Source organism: Lissotriton vulgaris, chromosome 2_1 (genome assembly GCF_964263255.1).
Source record: "Lissotriton vulgaris chromosome 2_1, aLisVul1.2, whole genome shotgun sequence".
NCBI classification, from domain to species: domain Eukaryota; kingdom Metazoa; phylum Chordata; class Amphibia; order Caudata; family Salamandridae; genus Lissotriton; species Lissotriton vulgaris.
The window spans coordinates 1,542,989,805-1,543,006,661 of NC_141687.1; the positions used below are offsets into that span (position 1 = coordinate 1,542,989,805).

At 44.6% G+C, this 16,857-nt stretch overlaps 1 protein-coding gene across 1 annotated transcript in view; it reads right to left on the reverse strand.

The window, feature by feature from the left end:
- VSIG10L2 (V-set and immunoglobulin domain containing 10 like 2) overlaps window positions 1-9,937 on the reverse strand; it is a 330,945-nt gene extending 321,008 nt beyond the window's left edge. The window contains exon 1 of the mRNA XM_086957413.1: window positions 9,746-9,937. Coding sequence (XP_086813539.1) covers window positions 9,746-9,896 — 151 coding nt within the window. The 5' untranslated portion in view covers window positions 9,897-9,937. The remainder of the gene's footprint in view (window positions 1-9,745) is intronic.
- Between the last annotated feature and the right edge of the window lie 6,920 nt (window positions 9,938-16,857).

Here is a 16,857-nt window from a genome sequence, read left to right on the forward strand (position 1 = left end):
CATGAATAAAAGGTTAGAACGTGTATCTGCTCCAGGAGACAGTTGAAATTAATAGCTTGGCCCCTGCAGTAAAATAATTTATTGAACCTTGTTTGTTGAACTTCAACAGCCTTGGAACTCCTAAGTGTGTTCATTCAGTAGAGGCCAAATTAATAAATGTATTCTTCTATCTGTTCATCCATCCATCCATCCATTCACTGACACACTTAGCTCCCCATCCATCCAACCATCCATCAACCATTCTTCCACCTACACATCCACCACCCATCCATCCATCATCCACTCACCCTTCCATCCATTGAAATATTAAAGTACATCATTCTTGTGATCTTAGCGTTTATCCTTTTGATGTTACTCACATCCTAATAGTGCAACTGTTGCTAAACCTTATGTGATCTCCAGAAACTAAGGGGTAAGAAGCAATATTCAGAAAGGAGATTTGAACATGCTCACATGTTGGTCTTATTTTCTTATGAAGCTGATTGAACTGCAGTTGTATGCTGCAGTCAGAAATGTGTGCCAGAGGAAATCTATCCAACATGTTTTAATACTACTGGCTGAGAGGGTTTTCCCTCATCCAAGTGGCTGCCACTTTGACATTCAATGACACAGTGCAACGATTGTGACTGGTACCATGTGCAGTCAACATGTTAAGAGATCACACAGATGCCCCCCAGGATTTGCTACTCTAAGTCCACATACTTTAAAATATTTACTACTGTGATTCATTTGTATTTGATTACCTGTTCTCCTCTCCCCATCAGATTATTAAAGTAGAAGCACAAAGGATGAAAGAGAAGTATATTATGCTAACCACCATGGACAGAGGGGTCAAACAGGTAAAAAAAATAACTCTCCAGGACTATGCAATTATATGAACTACAAGTAATATAGGGCCCGATGTAGGTCGGTCGGTAACGGCCGAAAATCGGTATTTTCGGCCGTTACCGATCGGTAAATAGGCGAATGGTATGTAGGGGGCATTATTTTACCAAATCGGTAAAATTACCAATTCGGTAATTTTACCGATTCGGTAAAATAAGTAATCGGTAAATTTACCGATTCTGAGCCACCCATATGTAGGTGGGACTCTTCAGAGTCCCAGGAGCCTTAACGAATCAGTATTTTACCATCAAATCCAATTTGATGGTAAAATACCGATTACGGTGTGCATGCACATGTGTGCATGCACACCTATGCCATGTGACAGGCAGACCTGCCCTTAGGGCAGGTATGCCTGCCACATGGCACCCGTGCCTGTTTTGGCGGTGCCAGAGGGTGTCAAAGTGACACCCCCTGCACCCTTGTGTGAATTCGGTATTTACCGATTCAGTAAATACCGAATCGGTAATGCCCATTCATTCCTATGGGCTTCAAATTCGGTATTCCAGCACATCTGGAATACCTACATGTCGGACCCATAGATTTACCGATTTTAAATTACCGAATCGGTAAAATTCGATAATTTAAAACCGGTAAATCTTTCCTACCTACATCTAGCCCTTGGAATACCTACATGTCGGACCCATAGATTTACCGATTTTAAATTACCGAATCGGTAAAATTCGGTAATCTAAAATCGGTAATTCTTTCCTACCTACATCTAGCCCTTGGGGCCCTTGGAATACCTACATGTCGGACCCATAGATTTACCGATTTTAAATTACCGAATCGGTAAAATTCGGTAATTTAAAATCGGTAAATCTTTTCTACCTACATCTAGCCCTTGGCTAAAAATTCGGTAATTTAAAATCGGTAAATCTTTTCCACCTACATCTAGCCCTTGGGGCTAGATGTAGGTAGAAAAGATTTACCGATTTTAAATTACCGAATTTTACCGATTCGGTAATTTAAAATCGGTAAATCTATGGGTCCAGCATGTAGGTATTCCAGATGTGCTGGAATACCGAATCGGATGAATTCGGTATTTACCGATTCGGTACATACCGAATCGGTAATGCCCATTCATTCCTATGGGCTTTGAAGCCCATAGGAATGAATGGGCATTACCGATTCGGTATTTACCGAATCGGTAAATACCGAATTTCACAAGGGTGCAGGGGGTGTCAATTTGACACCCTCTGGCACCCCCAAAACAGGCTCGGGTGCCATGTGGCAGGCATACATGCCCTAAGGGCAGGTCTGCCTGTCACATGGCATAGGTGTGCATGCACACATGTGCATGCACACCGGAATCGATATTTTACCATCAAATTGGATTTGATGGTAAAATACCGATTCGGTAAGGCTCCTGGGACTCTGAAGAGTCCCACCTATATATGGGTGGCTCAGATTCGGTAAATTTACCGAAATTTTATTTTACCGAATCGGTAAAATTACCGAATCGGTAATTTTACCGATTCGGTAAAATAATGCCCCCTACATGCCAATCACCTGTTTACCGATCGGTAACAGACGAAAATACCGATTTTCGGCCGTTACCAACCGACCTACATCGGGCCCATAGAGTCTTATCTAACCTTGGTTAACAACTTGTGGGAATGATCCTTACTGAATAGATTTCTCCTGGGCAGTATTGGAAGCTATCTCTGTTTTTCTCTGGGACAATATGATTTATCAAAAATGCTATTATGTTTGTGCAATTAATATACACAAACATTTATGCATGTTGTCCTTTTACACAATTGTATTTAAAACTCATACTTAAAGCTCATGGATTTCATAAATGTGAACCTCCTTTTTGTTTTTCGAGGATGTTGTCTAGCCTAGCTGTTTTTTATTCTATGGGGACTTCTTAAAAGTCTGCAGTAAGGTATCATAAAACAATGCCTTTTTAAGCGTATTCTAACATGCATTATCAAAAAAGATGCCATGCATGGTTTATTGTGTAGGATCTGTGTATGACTGGTGTATTCAAAGAGTGTAGTTGTCTTTACTATTATCATTTTATGTATGTAATCTTCGGTGTACGTTTATGATTATTTTTGAAAAATTGAATAAAGATCAAAGATTCATTTGTATTTAATGGATCAAAGAGTGCAGTAAAGTTTCGAGGTACTTCCCACCTGTACCATCTCTTCACCACCATTGAAAGCACCACAATTGAGGTGTTCCCTTTGTCATGCATCTGGTTAAATTGGTTGAATGCCGCCCTCACCTATCATGATCTGTAGCCACGTTTTACCTTTCACCCCAGGGTGGTGAACACTTTGTTCCTTCTTCACAAGCACTAATGCTGTCACCTCATATTCCTATGTCAAGAGCTTACTCCCCTCTTCTTCCACCAGCATCTCCACCCTAATGCCAATGTCTCAGCGAGTGTCCATTCCTTCTACCCCACACACTGCACCTTCACAGTGGTGTGCAGCCTCAGATATGGAGTTGGAAGGCAGTTCCATGTGATCTGGGGTAAGAGGGATTGTGGGCTGGTGAGAGAGCCAGAACATTGGGAGAGGGAACATGTGAATACATAGGGTGCAGGCCTGGGATTGGAGGAGGAGAAGTTGATGAGGCGAGTTTATGTATGTACATGTATATTTGTGTCAATGACTGTGTGTGTATTTGTGTCTGTGTGCTGTGTGTGTGTGTGTGTGTGTGTGTGTGTGTGTGTGTGTGTGTGTGTGTGTGTGTGTGTGCTGGGCAAAAGAGGTCTGGGGTGGACCCTGGAGTACCAAGGCTCAAGTTGACAGTGGTTCAGGGAGGCCCCTTAGACAAAGTCCATGGGTTCATGGAAAGGGAGATAGATATATACAGCTGGGTAGCAGATTTTGCATGGGGCAGGTATCAGGGATTTTCTGTGCCCCATTTACACTGTTGGTGAATCCTCATGTCTTGGACACCACCCCTTTTGATGAGTTCTAATGACACACATGCAACATTTTGGTAGGCCTCGGTGGTGCACTCTTCTCCCTTTTCAGTGGGTCCTAGTGGCATGTGCTTCTCTTCTCTGGGTTACTCCTGGTCATGGGCATGCCTCCCCTTGGCTTCATCCTGGTGGCTAGTGCATCTCTCCTAGGTTGAGAACTCGTGACATGCATGCTTCCCCTTTTTGAGGGCCTTATAAACATTGCTGCTCCTTTGTGGATGTGTCAACCTCCCTAATGTGTTGGTGTTAGGCAACCCAATCTCTATGTTGCAGTTGCGCATCCTCTAAATATTCTTTTGCCCATAGTGACATGCTCTCTTCTGTTACCACTACCACAGTGATGTGTGGCGCCATCTTCCCGTTTTTCTTTTGGCATGTATTGTCCCCGCTCCAATTTCGCTGGCTGCTAAGTCTATGGATTCTGGTGGTGGGCCTTGAACTTGTGACATGACCGCAACACTACTGCATGAGACATTAGTGTGGCGATGCTCCAACTCTGTACTTGATCCCTTCAGCACTCTAAACGTTTTGCAGTTTTCCAATTCCAAATTACAGCCACAATGTATGAAAACTATTTCACTGATGTAAAATACGTTTTACAATTGATTTGATGCACCTTTTGTAAGGCATTGTCCAGTGCTTGCAACAATCAGGGTTTTAGCTCAGGCGCTGTCCTGTCTCACTTTTCTTCTGTATGTAGCTGACATGGAGCATAAGCTGAAGCTATACCCTATGCACTTCTAGTAATGGTGAAGTCTATGCGCCTGCATGTAGTATGCTTAACCTGCAATATGAACGGCTTCACAGATTATGTCCAGTATGTCTTAGGTCCTGGGGTCTAGCAGATACTGGATACGGCGTTGACCATATCATTAATTTGCATAGATGCCTCCCATGCCTTTGTATGTAAGGGGTTTATGGCTTGGCTATGGATTGACTATATGTCAAACATATATGAACGGCCAACTTCCATCATCTCTGGAAGCTATGCAAAGATATGCTAAATGCCTCTGCATAGCGTGCCCTGTGCATTAACAGGGCTACCTGTAGCCTATCATTCACCTTGATCCTATGCCTACCTCCAATCAGTGGAAATATCCTCTTCTGTTTTCACTCCGCTAGATCATCGATCAAACCCAGATTTAAGACTTCTTATGTTCACAGCTCAGGGTCAAGATCTATTATTCTTGATGGAAACGACCTGTCACAAACTATCATGGATCTATTGTTTTCCCCTTCTTGCAACAATATAATCGGATTTATTTGCAAAGTGGATGTCTCGAGCGGGACGGCAGTAATATTTCGGAGCTTCTGTCAGTTGTTAATTACTTGCCTACTTGCACTCTTCCTTTCAATCCATTTTACATCACATCATCTACAGCTTCTATTTGGAATCAGTGACTCAGGCTAAGTCCTTCACCGTCCTATCTGGCAATTACACTGCTGTTGAGCAATGCTTGGAACGCATCATGAGCCAATGGACTATCTTTACAATAAGCATTTTTCGTGGGAGATCTTCTTAACTTTGGGAACTAACAAAGTACCTCTTGATTGACTGGTGAGTTTGTGTGTTTGAGAGTTGAGAATAGGCGTGTGGCTGAATGCAGGAATTAATCAAGAGGTAGATAAATGGGTGGATGAGCTAGGCATCAGTGATAAAGTACACGCTTGGTGAGTGGCTGATTAATGAAGCTGACCAGTCAGGGAAGATGCACTTTCTGTTATAGTCTAGACCTACTGTGGTTGACCATGCTTACTTGTACATTTATGTAGCTTCAAGGAGTGGGGACAATCTGCAAGAATAAGCCCAAAACATATGTCCGTGCACTGGGCGGAACAAAAGATGAACCCTTTCTCTGAATACTTTCAGAATGGGAACAATATGGGCCAAGTACTCCAAGGAAGGACTGACAGTGCACACTCCAAGGTCAGGGGGGCCAGTGGAGGCTCCGGAGGTCAAAGCTCCAACTAAACTTTCTCAATCTTTCACCCTTTCATTGTCAATGAAATGGGGTCCGATTTTCATTTGCTATGAGCCTGGCATAAATTGTAAAGACCTCAGATAAAAGCTCCATCTCAGACACATATTTTCCCGAAGATCATTATGATAATTATTAATAAATATTATGATCAGTTTTATTAATATCATTGTTACACGTATTCGATGTAAAAGTAAAGGTATTCCAATATTAATAATAACAACAAAACAACAGTCGCAACCAAAATAATAAATATACTAATAATTGTAATAATAATAATAAATCCACCCATTTTAATACTAAGTTGAATATTGCCTTGACAGTTATTTATTTTATACATATTATCAATGCTAAACTGAAATTCATAAGCCATCATCTTGATCCATTGGAATATATATATAGCTGAACTGAAATTTACCTAACAACCGTCAGTTTTTTTTCAAACGTTTTTGAACCAGCAGGATGAATGCCACGAACACCCACAATGTCCTGTCCCCTCCGATACTTTCGGAAGGCAATGGAGTATGGGGACGTCACAGATATTATGAATGTCAGAACATTTCAGTAAATAAATATCTTTCGTTTAAATGGTTGACAAATTCAATAAGAACCCCTTCCTGGTTCGTTTTCTCATTAAAATGTACAGCCTGAATGTTCTTAAAAATATTGGCGATCAATACCAAACAAACCTAGGGCCTTATTTATGAAGGACTTGCACCGCCGGTGCGTCACTTTTAACATGGGAAAAAGTGACACACTCCAGCAATGCGTGACTTTTGCGCTTACAGATGCGTCAGAAATACTGACGTATCTGTAAGTCCTTGCGACATGATGCGTCATACATTAAATATGACGCATCATTGGTGTCGCAAGGAGTGCGCAGTGAAAAGTGACGCATCGCTGTTTTCACGCAGCGATGCGTCACTTTTCATAAATGAGGCCCCTAGGGTCTTTTTTTACAAAGGTAAACTTATACTTTTGTGTAAGTTTACGATTGTTTGGTATTCACAAAGGGGCTTACCTGTAGTATCTTTGGGAGTGCAGAGTCGCAGCACATAAAAATGTAGGACAGTCCTATCTTGTTATGTGTGGATACTCTGCACTCCCAAAGGTACTACTAGTAAATCCCTCTGTGAATACTAATCAATCGTAAACTAACACAAAGCTTTACGTTTACCTTTGTGAATCAGCCCCTAGTGTTTCTTGGCACAATCACAATCTATCCCAAGGGCACTAGACTACAGTTACACACCCACAAGACATTTATAAACTCAAAGGGCCTCATTTATGAAAAGTGATGCATCGCTGGGTGAAAACAGCGATGCGTCACTTTTCACTGCGCCCTCCTTGCGACACCAATGATGTGTCATATTTACAGTATGACGCATCATGGCGCAAGGAGTTACAGATACGTCAGTATTTCTGATGTATCTGTATGGCGCAAAAGTGACGCATTGCTGGAGTGTGTCACAAAAGTGACGCAACTCCAGCAATGTGTCCTTTCACATGGGGGCAAGCCCCATATGAAAGGGCCTGCGTCAGTCTTACGCCTGCTGTGAGGCAGGCATAAGAAATTGACGCATTTGTGTCCTAGAAGTGGCGCAGGGAAATCTTATAGATTTCGCTGCGTCACTTCCATGACCCTTTCTTACGTCAAAACGCCCCCCTTGCATCCACTATACCTGGCGCAGGTATAATGTGGCGTAGGGGGTTACAAAGTGACGCATCTACCTAGATGCGTCACTTTGTAAATATGGCACAACAAGGCACATTTTTTACGCCACTGGTGCGTCACAAAAAGTGACGCACCAGTGGCGTAAAAGTGACGCACAGCCTCATAATTGAGGCCCAAAGCGTCCAATTTACAAACCAAGAAATACACTCTTGCAGGCCTCCTACATTTAAAGTAGGCGTACGACCTATTTTAGAATAATCCAGACGTCCAGGGGTACGCCTGAGGGGAGTTGAAACTGTCCTAAGGCTGCTTGCTACTGGCCTCAAATTGTGAATTTTTACTTAACCTCAAACAAAACCATTTTCAAAAGCATAAACGTTCATGTAAACTGTAGCATGGCAGTGTCGATTGCACTTCAAAGCGTTTTTCTTTGTGATTAAACGTGTAGGAACCCTTTCCCTGCACCGCTGCACCCATACATGCCACAGGATGCTTCCATTACTATTCTCACCCTGAACAATGAATGTGTCCTGCTTTGACAGTAGTAAATATGTGCCAATGTTGCAGTGGGGAATGAACTGTGGGAAAATATATGAATACACCAACTTTCAAACAACCAGTCCTGATCCCTTTCAGAAGATTTACTCACACTTACAAGTAAAGGGGAATACATCTGTGTGTTCACAAGTGTATATATAACCTTTGAGGGAACAGCCCAGGGGTGGATTTCCCCTCGCAGTTTAGTCCAGTCATGCACCAAACTCGAACCTGGCTTTAATAACTGGGCCGAGAGTTGTGATGCCTATGAAAGCAGATGCCACAGAAGACAATACACATTCTTAATATCAATAGCAGAACGTGCATTATCGCTTAGTGAGTTTGTAATCAATCCCATAGTGTTTGACCACGTAGCGGCATGTGTCTCTATGCCAGGGGTCTTCAATATGGGGGGGCAGCCCCTGGGGGACCTTAACAGATGGGAGGGGGCAGACTCCTGTTGAAATCAGCATAATGCTGATATAACTGCTTTGTTTTAAGCTGAAAACGAAGTATCAGCAATAAGCCACTCTGTAATGGGCAATCACTAAAATCTTCTTTCAATTATAGCTGGGTGGGAGTATGTGTCAAAAGGGAAGGGACTGAAAATATTCTTTATACCTCCCCAGCCCCATTTCTAATAATCACACTGTGGATACTTTTATACATCAGTAAGTATGTTTAGCATTCATTTATTTGATTTTTAAAAGGTTTAACTTAACTGTAATGTTTAAATAAGTATAGATATATTTTAACATTGCAAATTGAATAGAATAATTGTGAAAAATTCTGGGCGGGGACCCAAATTTGTTTTTTATTTATACTGGGGGGCGCAGCATTACAAAGTTTGAAGACCACTGCTCTGTGCCTTACGGCATCATAGGTGACCAGGCCAAGACTGCAAAGTTAAGCCCATGCAAAATTGTCAAGTAATGTAGGAGTGCAGCACATCTGATTATATTCACGGTCACTTGAATTGTGCAGCAAGGGAAAACCAACATATCTGAAATAGTTCACAAAAGGATGCAGCCATAAAAGAGAAATTATGAGGATTAATCCTGCCTTACTATTTCACCAATTTGTCATTACACTTCACACTAAAGCTGTAAGATAAAGGGTTACACCTCATTAGTGTCGGTTTAACACATTAATAGGGAATTTGCCAAATGCAAGGCAAACAGTTACCCTTTTTCAAAGGGTTTGTCACTGTGAAGTAAAATTTATGGCATGTTTTTAGTAAACACCTGTAAACAATTTTTTAATTAGAATCTGAATATGATGTTGCAAATTTTGTATTATGTGGCAAGTGAGGTAAATGCGTTATGTTTACGTGGAAAACGCAGCAATAGCAAAATCGCAAATTTACAGGGGCACACAGTATTGAACTAGAAATAGTGGTTGAATCAGAATTAAACAATGATTTAACATGAGACAGGACAGAAATCAGTTATGATGTTGCCTATGCTGAACATACAGATCACTACAGGGACCAACAACTCCAAGGCAAACCCAACAGGCTAGAACCACATCAATGTCCATCTACACCTGTATAATAACTTCTGCTTGAAGGAGTAAAAGAACTAGCCCTGAATAAGACATGAGGCAGAGTTAAATGGATACTTATATTATCTATTACTCAAATTGAGGAATGAAATGTTTTTGCATCAATCAAAAGCTATTCAAAGCTCATAGTGGATAATTAAAGAGCAGGCGCAATGCAATACTTACCATGCACCACAGTCAGAAGAATACATGGAAATATCAGCAGGACCCAAAAATATGAAGCCCTTAATAACCCATAATCCATCTCTCCATGTCGCTCTTCGGGGTCAGCCTGTCGGGAGCTAATGAAGAGCCCGCCCAGCGAGTCCGCAATCATGAAACTAGCCTCTGGTGCTCCTTTCTCACCTCAGTTTCCTAACCTCCGCGTAATCTCCACCAGGGAGATGATCTGCACTGTATAGGGTTTCCACCTCCCCGCCAAAGAGATGCATCCGCATCTAATCTCAGATTACAAAGAATTCTTCCTGATTGATCTTAAATTATTCAGCTGTTCTTCTAGAACACTGGGCTCGGTTACACATCATTGCCTCAACCTTAATCTATAATGCAACAACCAACTGCATACACTCAGTGCCATAGCCGGTACTTCACCTCCCACTGAAACTATAGCAGATGTTTAAACATTCTATACATTTTTGAATATCTTATAGATCCATTATATTTTCCTTACAAATTCTATGTTTTGGGATGAAAACAAATGAGACAATTTCCATGATGGACATACTATCGATAATTGAGTCTTAGCTATTGCAAACTGAGGTACTGAGGTGGATATAAGTTTCCAATACTTAACTTCTCATGTGTGTTCTTTGATGATACATATTCAACTCTTCCATTTACATAGATGTGGAGTTAAGAGAAGTAAAGCTATACTTACCAATATATACTTACTTTCACAATATTTTGGTAGTTCATATTCTGGCAACCGTTTTATTGCAGCAGGATATTTGTTTTGTTTGATATTCTAACATACAGCCCCCTGAAGAGCATAGCATTCGAATTTCATCGATTCACTTAATCGATTTTCATTGGTGTTTCCTCAAACCCTTGAAATAGTACTAGTAGACCTTTTAAACCCATTTGTCGGGGCGTGGCCGACTGCCGAAGGAAATGGTCGCGCGGTAGCTCTGCTTCGTCGCACGACTCCCAAAAATCCTCATTAAAATAGCAGGCCTTGAATGAAAAACACTAAAAGCAGACCAATTAACCCCCCCAGCGTGCAGAACTGGTGCAGTGAACGATGTTTGAATTGAACAAGTGCTGGAGGTGTTTCACCCGGACCTGGGTCACCATTGTCGTGACATGCGCCTCACAGGCCTCTGGCCGCCCAACGACAACAATACCACTGCTGCGGTACGAACTCTTAGCCTGACGGAGAGGACACCGCAGCTGCGTTAAGATAGGCCTGCAAGCGCTCACCACGGGGGGGCACCGCCAGTAGCTATCCTCACATGTCCTGGTGGGTCTCCAGCCCTCACAGCTCCCAGGAGTTAATAGACACATGCAAAGCACACCCAGCAGGCCTCCTGCCTCCCGATGGCAAAGATACCGTTCCTGCGGTAGGACACACCAACCTGCTCTCACGGTGGGGGACGCGCACCAATAGCAGCCTTTTTCACCTGCGCTGTAAGGTTCCTAGCCCCAAAAACTGCCAGGACTCAACGCGCTCCCCAGACTTCCGCAGAAACATCCAGCACACCCTGCAACCATTGTGGAATCTGTGCTGCACTGCTGGTCCGTGGTACCCGAAGAAACCAGAAGATAACATGTACTCGCCCTGGACCCTGGCTACTGTGATGTAAGGCTTGAGGAGAGCTGGGAACCCGCCCGGTGAATCTATATAGACGTTACTATGGGGGCGGCAGACACAAAGGCCGCTCGCCATGGGGGGGCAGCGCTCTCCCATATACACTAAACTCTGCCCATTACTGTGATCTTAATCCCCTGATCCCCACTTACGCGGGGGGAGCGGCGTGCTCTGGGAGAGCACCACCGGACCTCGCAGCAGCTGACGCAAGACTATCGCTAGGGCTCCCATGAATGGCACCTCAACCCAAATAACAGCCATCAGGGCGCTATGCACCAATCAAAATAACTCAGGATTGCCGGCGGGTGGCATTCAGAGCGACCACAAGGGGGATCAGTATCAAGACAGTGCTAGCCCCCTCTGAAGTGTGTATAACCCGGAGTGTGCTCTCCGTTGGCGTAGACCCGATTGGTGAAACCAGACAGGCCTTATAGAGTATTGACCCTTGAATAGGTGGCGGCGAGTAGCCAGCGAGGCCCAATCTCTCCTCTGGCAGCACCTTGCGCACTGAGCACAATATGGCAAGCAGCCAAAGCGGTCGTAGCACACTCCAAGCGAAGCTGGAGAAATATGCATGGCAAAAAGGTCAGGAAGAGGCACAAGCAAACCTAAAATCTGCGGGGGACCAACCAGGCCCCACACTACAAGACATCTTAGAGGCCATAACAACAGTGCACACATCTTCAGAGGACAGGATTGAAACCGTCGCTTCCAAGGTCTCCCCCATCAGGGCGGACATGTGGAACAGGAACGAGCGGATCAAAGAGGTGGAATCTACAACTGAGGATTTAACAACTGACACCGACCTCCTCAAACATCAAGTTGTGGATCTCCAAGTCCATCAAGACATGCTAGTACGTCAACTCGACCACTATGAAAGTAGAATGCACCACAACAATATCCAAATAATAGGAGTGCCAGAACGAGCGGAGGGGCAAGCAGTGGACCTATTTGTGGGAGACCTGGTGCCGCAACATCTCCAACCTAAGGGTTTGTCCAAATATTTCTCTATTGAAAGGGCACACAGAGTGCGGGCGGAAGATCCAAGCCCGGCGCACCACCTCGGCCCATCCTGGCAAGGGTTTTCAACTTGCGCGAAAGGGACATAATACTTCATACAGCGAGAGCGGCTCCACCGATCACTCTTGATAATAGCAAAAGTACCTTTTTCCCAGATTTCACGCTGAGAGTGCAAAGGTAATGCCGTAGCTTCCTGGAGGTGAAGCTCGCCCTGCAAGATCAAGAAATCAAATATCCCATGTTGTTTCCAACAAAATTGCGTGTTGAGTCTGAAGGGAAAACATGGTTTTTCACCAGTCCTAAAGATACTTGGGACTGGCTCAATGGTTGGCGTATGGTTAGCAAGCAGAACCATAAAGAGAACCGTGACACTGGGAATAAAGACAGGAGTGGGCCAGCGGTTTCCAGTTGACAAGGCCAAATCTATATGGCACATGCTGGCACAGGCCAACCTACTACAGAACTGCTTTGCAACAGTACTCTGAGGTTACTTGACACCATTGCTAGCAGCTCTAAGGACGTAACTACAACCTGGTGTGGGGTATAATTGTTTCCTTGTTATTTACAGCTTGTTGTTGTCTTTATTTAACTTTATGAAGAATAATGACAGGGGTAAATGCAGTAAAACAAATTAGCGACCTGTAGAGTGGGGTTGGATCATGTTACCAACTATTTTAAGGGTGAATGATAGGCACTCTGCAAGTTTCAGGTGGCGGGAGGTTTAGTGCCCGCTGTGCAGGGAGGCAGACAGGGGGGAGTGTGGGACATTTTGGGGGTAGGGAGGTTTGTTTGCTCAGTTTTTACTGTTGTTTAGTTGTGATAGCGCTGGGGAAAGAGATGTCTCCATGCAAACGCACTCAGGACTGGCGAAATCTCTGTACCAGCATCTGCCATCTACATTCGGAGCGTGGGAGAGCAGTGCCCCAATTCACCTAGATACACCATGTCAGACCATGCCGTGAAGGGAACGCTCCGCATTATCACATGGAACGTCAATGAGCTGGGGGAGAAATTGAAGAGAGGGGTAGTGCTCCAATATCTTAAGAGGCAAGCCCCAGACATTGCTCTATTGCAGTACACACATTTAACTGGCAACACTTGTAACACATTTAATCGATGGGGCTATAGGCTGGTGGCACAAGCAGGCTTTACGTCTAGTTCAAGAGGGACGGCATTCTTATTCACAAGCAATGCCCATTTATCATAAACAACACCTGAGTTGACAATCAGGGTAGATTTACCGCGATTGCTGGGACATGGGAGGGGAAACCACTGAATGTACTCTCGATCTATATTCCTCCACAGCTGAAAAAGAACCACATTGACTGACTTGGGTAAACGCCTGCTTAACCTCCCAGTCAGTATCCTGGTGCTGGGAGGCTATTTTAATCTGACGGTGGATGGTCGGGTTGACCAGCACCCACCACGACAAGATCCACATGACACCTCACCCCTAATGGATTTTCTCCTAGCTTTTGGCCTTGTGGATCTCTGGCACCATTTTAATCCCCTGGCGCAGAATTTTGCCTTCCACTCTGGTAACCATGGTAGTCAATCCAGAATTGACCATCTGCTCATACATGCCTACGATCTCCCTAATTTTAATGTAGCTAGGTCCCTGGCACGTGGTGTCTCTGACCATTCTCCTGTGCTGATTTAGTTAGCTCTGCCCCAGGAGTGTGGCCGTACTCCCCTGTCCTTAAACCCATGGAGTCTGAAGATCCCACATGTAAAGAACCCAATTCTTAAAGAGGTAGACCACAACTTCACTGAAAACACATTTACAGTCAAATCCCATCAGATGCTGTGGGCGCCTTTGGGGCAGTGATCAGGGGTTAGGCACTTTCATTAATGGCGGGACATAAGAAGGAACTAAGGGCATGATTGGACACTCTGGAACGGGAGATTCAGGAGCTGGAGGGCATGGTGGCATCTATCGATGATGAAATGCCCACCCACACTCTAAGTGTTAAAAGACAAGATTACCGTCAGTTAGCCACAGACACGGCTAGGTCGAAACAGAGAGCTAGTCTGCATAAAATATATGAACTGGGGGACACTACCAGAAAATTGCTGGCATGGTTAGAAACGCTGGAAAAGGCACAGCGATGGGTGTCGCTTATTGAGACGGATACAGGTGAAATGGTGAGTGACCCACAGCAAATTGCTGAGGCCTTCGCATCCCACTTTGCCTCCATCTATTCCTCCACTGCTTGTACTACCCTACATGATTCCAGTGACCTTCTCAACACTATTCCGGTCACTACCATCACCCCAAACTATTGCGAGTCCCTAGAGGGAAATCTCACAGAGGAGGAATTAGCGACTGCCATACAAAGGATCAAGTCGGGTAAAGCCATGGGCCCTAATTGGCCCCCACTTGAACTAATTAAATGAGTGAACCCCAAGATATAACCCCTCTCTCCATGCCTTGCATCTAGAGAGCTACCACACAGGGTCCCTACCTAAAGACTTGATGTTGGCCTCCAGTGGTCATCATCCACAAACAAGGCAAACCAGCGACAAGATGTGACTCCTATTGTCCAATCTCACTGTTAACCGCACTAGTAACAATCCTTGCCAAGGTATTGGCCAATTGCTTGATCCCCGTCATCTGTAATCTTGTGCACCCAGGCCAATCGGGCTTTATGCCTGGCGGTAACATGCCCCGCAATCTCAGAAGATTGCATGGGGTGATGGGGAGAACTTGCTGTCACTGGATGCAAAAATGGTGTTCAATACTATCGAGTGGCCGTACCTATTTGCACTCCTCGAACATATGGAATTCGGCCTGAACTTTATAAAATGGGTTAAATTACTGTATACAGAACCAACGGCCCAAGTAGTTGTTAATCAACACACTTCCCGACAATTCCGCCTAGAGAGGGGGACTAGACAGGGTTGCCCCATGTCGCCCCTAATGTTTGCCCTGATATTGGAGCCTTTGGCGACCTGGGTCAGGTGTGACCCTATGATCAGGGGGCTGAAATGGACTGACCAGCATGAAGACAGAATCTCCCTCTATGCTGACGACTTTTGTTTGTTGTAGCTCCATCGGCCTCGATCCATAGGATCCAACATATCTTTGCAATCTTTAGCGCCCACTCGGAGTATACTATTAACTGGACAAATTCTGTTCTGTTATTGCTTCAGGGTCCAGTGCCACGGATGCCTAAGGGCACCGACAGCACAGTGGCTACTGAAGGATTTCCTTACCTTGGTATATACGTTACCCAGCACCCCGCCCAATTCTATGGCATCAATATTAAGGCCCCACTGACTAGGCTACACCACGACACGCTCCACTGGTGGTCGCTGCCCCTCACTCTTCTCGGTAGGGCAGCGCTTTTCAAAATGCTGGCGCTGCCTCGATTTTTATACATACTACAAAACACGCCTTACAAAGTTTCAGACACCTACTTTGCCAGTGTAGAGTGTAAGGTCAGAACTCTTCTATGGGATGGCAAAAACCCACGCATTGTGACACACAAACTGACCAGGGGAGGGTATGACGGAGGAATTGCATTGCCTGATATAAAAAAATACTACTGGACCTTCCAGCTCGCGGTGGTCAATCAACGGGTCGTCGCCTCACCGTCCGAACCCGCATACTGCACAGACAAATGGATAATGACTTCGGGGTGGTACCAGCGTGCACTTTATTCCAATCCTGAATGCCAGCAGCTCACTGGCCCTACGGCCCAGACAGTTGCACATTGGCACCGCGTGACAAAAAAACTGGGGTGGCACAAAAACCTGACGCTGTACACTCCCTTGTGGGAATCCGAGCAGCTTGGTACATTGATCAAATGCCCAGGCTTCAATAAATGGGACTTAATTGGTATCTCTTCAGTTGGTGACCTGTGGAAGTAAATTAGATAGTCCCATTTAGAGACCCACAAGCAGTGTACCAACTGGCTGGGTCAGAGACGTTCTGCTACTTACAAATTCGCCACGCAATAACTACTGTTGTGACAAGTGGTGAGGCTTTAACAGATCGCCTGACACGCAAAGCAATTTTACTCACATATCGTAAATTAATGAACAACAGACTATACCCATTGGTACTTCTCCTACAGCTGTGGGAATCAGACCTTCGGTATCTAGAGGACGATGACTGGCAGGAGGCTCTCTCCTCCCCCAAAGAAGTCACTATTCCAATGAGATTACGACTAGTCCAGCTTAAAATCCTACACAGATCTTACCTATCTGCTCATACACTGGTCAAAATGGGGCGTCTGCCGGATCCTGGATGCCTCAGAAGGTGCTCAGCAAAGGGTACATGTTTCCACACGAACAGATTTGGGAGTGCCCTCTCATCCAGCCATACTTGGTGAAAATCATCTCTATGCTCACCAGGGTAAGCAGGAAAAATATTGCCCACTCCCCCCGACTTTGTTTACTAAATGTGTGGGAGGCCACCAACCTGACCCAGACTGAGAGCACATGG